Source organism: Mus caroli, chromosome 5 (genome assembly GCF_900094665.2).
Source record: "Mus caroli chromosome 5, CAROLI_EIJ_v1.1, whole genome shotgun sequence".
NCBI lineage: Eukaryota > Metazoa > Chordata > Mammalia > Rodentia > Muridae > Mus > Mus caroli.
In genome coordinates this window covers 108180648-108187209 of record NC_034574.1, presented here as the reverse complement: position 1 = coordinate 108187209, position 6562 = coordinate 108180648, and the positions used below count along the sequence as shown (strand labels likewise).

Sequence of the window (6562 nt, the reverse complement as noted above, 5' to 3'; positions counted from 1 at the left end):
GCCCTTTTTTTTTTTTTTAAAGATTTATTTATTTTTATTATATGTAAGTACACTGTAGCTGTCTTCAGACACTCCAGAAGAGGGAGTCAGATCTCATTACGGATGGTTGTGAGCCACCATGTGGTTGCTGGGATTTGAACTTTGGACCTTCGCAAGAGCAGTCAGGTGCTCTTACCCACTGAGCCATCTCACCAGCCCTGGTGGATGTCTTAATGCAGGCTGCACGTAGGGTCTGGCTTTCTATAGAGCAGTGGCAGCAGCGCTGTCCATTTAGTTCTGGTGCTGGGTGTGTGTGTTGGGATCCTTTGTTCTCAAGTAGTTGAGCATTGGTTCTGTTTGTAGGATGTTCGGCAGCGTCATAGGTATCTCTCTCACTTGCCACTCACCTGTGAGTTCAGCATCTGTGAACTGGCTCTGCAGCCTCCTGTGGTCTCTAAGGAAACCCTAGAGATGTTCTCAGGTGAGAAAAGCCCATTGTCCTTCTCTGCTCAGAACCCAGTGTGGGAGGTGGGGCTTGAGCTGTATGCTGAGACACGGGATGCATCCATCCATCTGGTCTGCTGTCTCGCTGGCTTAGCTGTGGTCATCTAGGGAGAGTTAACGGCGGCTGATCTGTCTTTCTTACAACTTGACCAACCCACAGACGACATTGAGAAAAGGAAGCGTCAGCGCCAAAAGAAGGCTCGCGAGGAGCGTCGCCGAGAGCGCAGAATTGAGATGGAGGAGAACAAGAGACAGGGCAGGTGTAAGTTCAGAGCTCACGGCTGCTTACTTTGCCTTGTGGGAGTCTATGTGGCCCCTTGCCTGCCTGCGCCCTGCCAGTGGTTTCCATTCTTCCGGGGTAAGGTAGTAAAGGTGATAATGAACTGTTCCATGGTAGGGAAGTCTCTAACTGCTGACTGTCTCAGATAAACCTGACCTGCTCATAGGAGGGCAGGGGCACATGCAGGATTCAGGCGTGAGAGAGAGAGAGAGAGGAAGAGGGAGAGGGAGAGGGAAGAAGAGAGACCGCTCTGCTGAGCTGGGAACAGTTTCTGATTTGACTCCAAACCAGTCATTAGATCCAGGGGATCAGTGTGACTGGATCCTGGGCCTGTCAGATGAGAATCAGAGGCCACTCCAGGCTCAGAGCGAGCTCATGCCCACTGTGGGCTGCCTGAGGAGACATGGGAAGAGAGTCAGAAGACAGCAAGGATGTGAGTGCTGGCTGGAAGGACCTGGCTCCCTGCTTCTGTCCATTAGAGTGGTCAGCACAGCTTGCTCTGGTGACCGAGGAGTGAGGATGTGCTTCAGCTTCTACAACTCTGTGGCCGACACACACCCTAACTCTGAAAAAAACAGATGTCTCAAGAGAAGTTTGTGAGACAGTAGCTCAGTTAGGCCTGGCTGACCTTGAACTGCCTACCCCCCAGAGGTGAAGGTATAAAGGTTTGCGCAGCATCCAGTCTTTGGAGGGGAGGATCCTGACATAGCTTAGGCTGCTCTTACTGCCTGGGCCTCCTGTCGGGATTACTGTAGAGTAAAGCAGAGACAGCCTGATAGTCATTTGTCTCCCAGGCCATTAGAGCAGCTCTGACCAGCTGTGTACATGGACCTCCATTGCCTTTGCTTTGCAGATCCTGAGGTCCACATTCCCCTCGAGAACCTGCAGCAGTTTCCGGCCTTCAATTCCTATACCTGTCCCTCTGATTCTGCTTTGGGTCCCACCAGCACTGAGGGCCATGGGGCCCTATCCCTGTCTCCTCTGAGCAGAAGTCCAAGCTCCCATGCAGGTAAGTAGTTGATATGTGATGGATTCTACTATTTAGAGCTCTAATTTAATTTTTAAATTTTATGTGTTAAGAGTTTTTTGCCTGTATGTATATATGTGTACCACATACATGCCTGGTGTATGTATATGTGTGTACCACATACATGCCTGGTGTATGTATATGTGTGTACCACATACATGCCTGGTGCTCTAGAGGTCAGAAGAGTGTCCAGTCCGGAATTGGAGTTAATGGATGCTGGGAACCAAACTCAAGTCAGTCTGCAAAAAGCATGAGTGCTCTTAGCCATGGGCCTTGACCATCGTAAGCAAACTTTAGTGTCTAAATTCACAGCTCTAACCAACCTGGCACATTGCAGTATTTAAGTGAAAGACTTTTAGAGTTAGTCCTAAGCTACATTAATTCTTAGGTTTGCTTCTGACTTCTTAGATCTTGTGGCTTCGTAAAGCCTGCATCATTTTTCTGACCCATCTGTTCTGTTTTCTCTTTTCTGATTCCCATGTTTAATGTTTATAATGTCCTTTCGTAATATTGATTGTAAAAGTCAGACTTACTGAGTACATGGTAGGGAAATGGCTTAATTAAAATTTTATAGGTTGGGCATGGACCATTGCTTAGGTATGCTGGGCCTTGGACATCAGTCATCAGTGAAGAACAGCCCTGCAGACTTGCCTACGGGCAGGCCAGTCCTACGGAGGCCTTTTCCCGACGGAATTAAGAGTCTTTCTTCATAGATGACCTTCGTTTGTGTAAAGTTGACATAAGAAACTAGTCAGCACAGACCTGAGACTGATGATCTACAGGAGCTTCAGTGGCAGGAATGGGGGCTAGACCATGGTTCTTAGAGACTGTAACCATGATGTTTCCCCACTGAGCTGGGAAGGAAGCTGCTTCGTGAAAGGATGCTGTGGAGCCCTGGGTACACTGTGGGTCAGAGTGCTCGTGCTAGGTTTAGATTGGCAATTGTGGATTTCTAAGGCAAGAATAGTTTAGTTCTCAGAGTGAAAGTGTCGAGTAGCATTGGGTGGGTGTGGTGTGGAAGGACCTGCTACTAGGAAAGAGACAAGGTGCCCACTGCCCGGTGCCCACGGCCTAGCAGTGCCTGCAGCAGTGCCTGATGTGTGGGATGCATCAGCTGTAGGTGAGAGAGGATGGACTGCTCCCGAGGACTCTGTAGAGGAAGACTGACTTGGTGTGTGTCTTCAGTCCTGACTGCCAGGGCATCATGGCCACAACAGTGATCTGGATGTTTTGTCTGAAGTTGTCCGTCCACATAAAACCAGTCCACAGCAAACATCTCAGCTTGGAGAGCTAGCAAGCCTTTTAGTTTTTATTTCTTAGACAGTCTTGCTATATCACTGGCTGTGAACTCACTGGTGCACCTGCCTCAGCCTCCCAAGTACTAGGATTACAATAGTTACGAGCCAGCCTTTGTGAGGGGTGTAGCATTTCCTAAGGAAAGGGCTGTCTGGCCGTGGTTGCATGCCAGTGTTAAAGGAGCTTTGAGAAGCCTCTTGTCTGCGTTCACTGGTGTAGGCAATGCCTAGTGCTCTGGAATAAGAGCAGGGCAGGATTAATATTTGAACCAAGGCTTACTTTTTCTTTGGGGAGGTTATGGCAGTTATCCATACCTGATTCTGTTCACCTCCCCACCTCTTCCCCCTCCTCTCTGAGGCAAAGGCTCACTCAGAAGACCGGTCTACACCTCACTATATTGCCAGAGTGGTCGCAGGCAAGGGCCAACATGCCTGGCTCTCATGGTTGTTTCTCATTAAAAGGATACTTACGTAACCAGGTTTCTGATTTCCTTTCAGACTTTCTGCTGACCCCTCTGTCACCCACTGCCAGTCAGGGCAGTCCCTCCTTCTGCGTTGGGAGTCTGGAAGACGACTCTCCCTTCCTATCCTTTGCCCAGGTAAATCTTTTGCTTGAGAAAGCAGCTCATGGGAGCTCTGCTGCTGTCTGGGAACCTAGTGCAGCTGTGAGAGCTGGCTGCATGTTGGAGAGGCAGCCAGAGCCAGTGCATCACCCACACCACCACCACATGCACAGTGCTGAGAGATTGGCTCAGGACAGAGCTCATGGAAGTAGTTGAGAATTCAAGTAGTTTTAATTATTTAAGATCACTAAAATCTTATAAAATGACCACAGTGAAAGATAAAGAAAGGTAAGTGCAGGCCTGAAATCCCAGCACTTGAGTGGTGATCAGAGGATGAGGAATTCAAGCCAAGCCAGGATACAGAAGACCCTGTCCCAAAAATAGAAGAACTTCAACCAGAATAGGTTACCCTGTGAAGCTAGCACCTCTTAGCACAGCACACTTCATCTCGAATAATGTGTCTCACTTTGGGACACAGGTGTCAGGGTCAGGCAGGCTTGCTTGAATTCTGTGCGGGGTGGGGTGGGGTGGAGAAGTCATGTACTTTTTAGTGTAGTAGCCCATGCCTACCCAGGCTACAAATCAGGAGAACAAATTCTGGTAGGTGCTGTGGGGCACATTAGCAAACGAAATACAGTAGAGCTGGCTTTGATCGTGTGAAATGAAGGCAGTTCTTGTAAAGGCAGAGGGACTGTTCGGATTTACCATATGTACAGAAAATAACTGTGCCACGGCTTATGACTGCACCTGAAAGGCAATATGTGCGTGCATGAGTGTGCAAAAAAGCACTGTAGGGTTTTCAGAGCAGGAGGCTCAGTATATGCATGGCTTTTAAAACTAGAAGGTATGCTACTTGTGGTAAACACCTTTAACCCCAGCACTCAGGAGGCAGAACCAGACAGATTTTTGTGAGTTTGAAGCCAGTCTGGTCCACAGAGTGAGTCTGGTCAGCCTGGGCTATGCAAGGAACTCTGTTCTTTCCTTACTCCCAGAGGGTTAAAACAAAGCAATCAGTCAAACAGACAAAACCCCTGGGGGACACGGTATATGCTTGAGGTCTCTATGCCCCATATTATCCTAAGACTCACATTGCCCTGACTGGTTTTGAATTGTAGGCAATCCTCCTGCCTCAGCCTCCCCAATTCTGTGGTTCTTGGTGTGAAGCAAGCACCATACCCAGCTGGCTGATGTACTTAGGTGCTCCAAGAAGGGCAGGGAAAACCGACCATCAGAGCAGGGGTTCCTGACTCATGGCTGAGGAAAGCTCTTCCACAGCCCTCTGTCATGTCCATGACCGACGGTACAGAGGCCTGTAGACAGTTCTGTGAAGCGCTGTGGTGGCACTTACATTCTTCCTTCTGTCCCGCTTGGCAGATGCTGAGGGTTGGCAAAGCAAAAGCAGACGGGTGGCCCAAAACTGCTCCAAAGAAAGGTGAGAGCGGGCAGACGGCAAAGGCAGATCTGAACAACCCCTCTCAATACAAGGGTTACAATTTTAACACTGCCCTTTTCAGATGACAATAGCTTGGTTCCTCCTGCCCCTGTGGACAGCGATGGGGAGAGTGACAATTCTGACCGTGTTCCTGTGCCCAGTTTCCAAAATTCCTTCAGCCAAGCTATCGAAGCAGCCTTCATGAAATTGGACACACCAGCTACTTCAGACCCCCTCTCTGGTAAGGGCCGGAAACTCACTCAGCTCAGAGCTCAGGCTTAGCCACGTGTGCTGCCGTTCCTGCCCGGGTCAGTGGCAGGTACCAAGTGTCAGCACGGGGCTTATTGTCCACCCTAGGTGAATTCTTAAGGTCCAGAAGTGGACTTCTGAGGAACTCTTTTATTATGTGTGCGTACCATGTGCATGTTTGATGTTTTGGAGCTCAAAGGGATCAAATCTCCTGAACTGGAGCTGCAGATGGCAGTGAGCTTCCCTATGGGTGCCGGGAATCAGCCCATCTCTAGCCATTTCACCTCAGTGCCCACAGTACATGTGCCTACCCTTGTCTAAGTGCACTCTCGCTGTTTCCCCTCAGAAGACAGAGGAGGGAAGAAAAGGAAGAGACAGAAGCAGAAGTTGCTGTTCAGCACCTCGGTCGTCCACACCAAGTGACACTATTGCCCAGGCGCCTTCTCCATCGGGTTTCCTCTCTGTGCTTTTGTTTTGCTGCTGTAATTTTTAAGTATTTGAGTTTGAACAGATTGATTAGCTTGGGGCGGGGGGAGGGGCTTTCCACAAAGTGAGGGGGAACCAAGAAAATTTTAAATACAGTGTATTTTCCAGCTTCCCCTCTTTACACCAGAATAAAGTATTGACACTCAACATGAGCCGCCTTCCCGACAAGCATATTCATTTGTACCTTAACCCTTGTGATGTTAATTTTCTCAACCCAAAGTGAGCTTGGAGTAGTCTTCATCCAGTGGGACAGCACTGCTCTGCTGCAGGTTTTTCTCCTGGGAAGTGGCTGTGCCACAGGCAGTCACCCGAAATGTGAGGGGGAGGCTGTGCCTGTTGATTCCCCTTCTTACCAAGAGAGGTTTGGCCCTTTCACAGCCCCTTTTTCTTAAAGGCCTCCGAAAAGGTGTTTGCATGCCTGTCTGTTGGTCCCTGCAACTGGAGTCACTCTACATTTGCTTGTGAGCCTGTGTAGGAGCTGGAAGCTGAGCTTAACTTGTTTAAGTGCCCGTTGTTAAAAGGCGACAGTCAGTTGTAAACCATCCGACAGGCAGGCAGAGAGAGCTACCCAGGACACTTTCAACAAGGCTGCACCTCCCAATCCTTCCAGCTGGGAGCTGTTCTCATTCACAGCAGCCCACCTCCCAAGGCCAGGAGTACACTCATGCCTCACTGGGGCCTGCTGAAAGGCACCTGAGCCAAGATCCCCTGCTATTTGCAGTCCTAGGACACAGTGCTGAACTAGAT

General features: G+C 49.3%; 1 protein-coding gene across 4 annotated transcripts in view; it reads left to right on the top strand.

Moving 5' to 3' along the window:
- Rnf10 (ring finger protein 10) overlaps positions 1-5967 on the top strand; it is a 32167-nt gene extending 26200 nt beyond the window's left edge. For 2 of the 4 annotated variants that reach the window (XM_021161828.2, XM_021161827.2), the window contains exons 11-17: positions 343-460; positions 644-745; positions 1617-1772; positions 3584-3684; positions 5023-5080; positions 5163-5321; positions 5679-5967. In XM_021161828.2, the coding sequence (XP_021017487.1) occupies positions 343-460; positions 644-745; positions 1617-1772; positions 3584-3684; positions 5023-5080; positions 5163-5321; positions 5679-5752 (768 nt within the window). In that variant the 3' untranslated portion in view covers positions 5753-5967. Of the gene's footprint in view, positions 1-342; positions 461-643; positions 746-1616; positions 1773-3583; positions 3685-5022; positions 5081-5162; positions 5322-5675 lie in introns of all 4 variants that reach the window. The other 2 variants (XM_021161825.1, XM_021161826.2) reach the window with 2 other exon arrangements.
- The last annotated feature ends 595 nt before the right edge of the window (positions 5968-6562 follow it).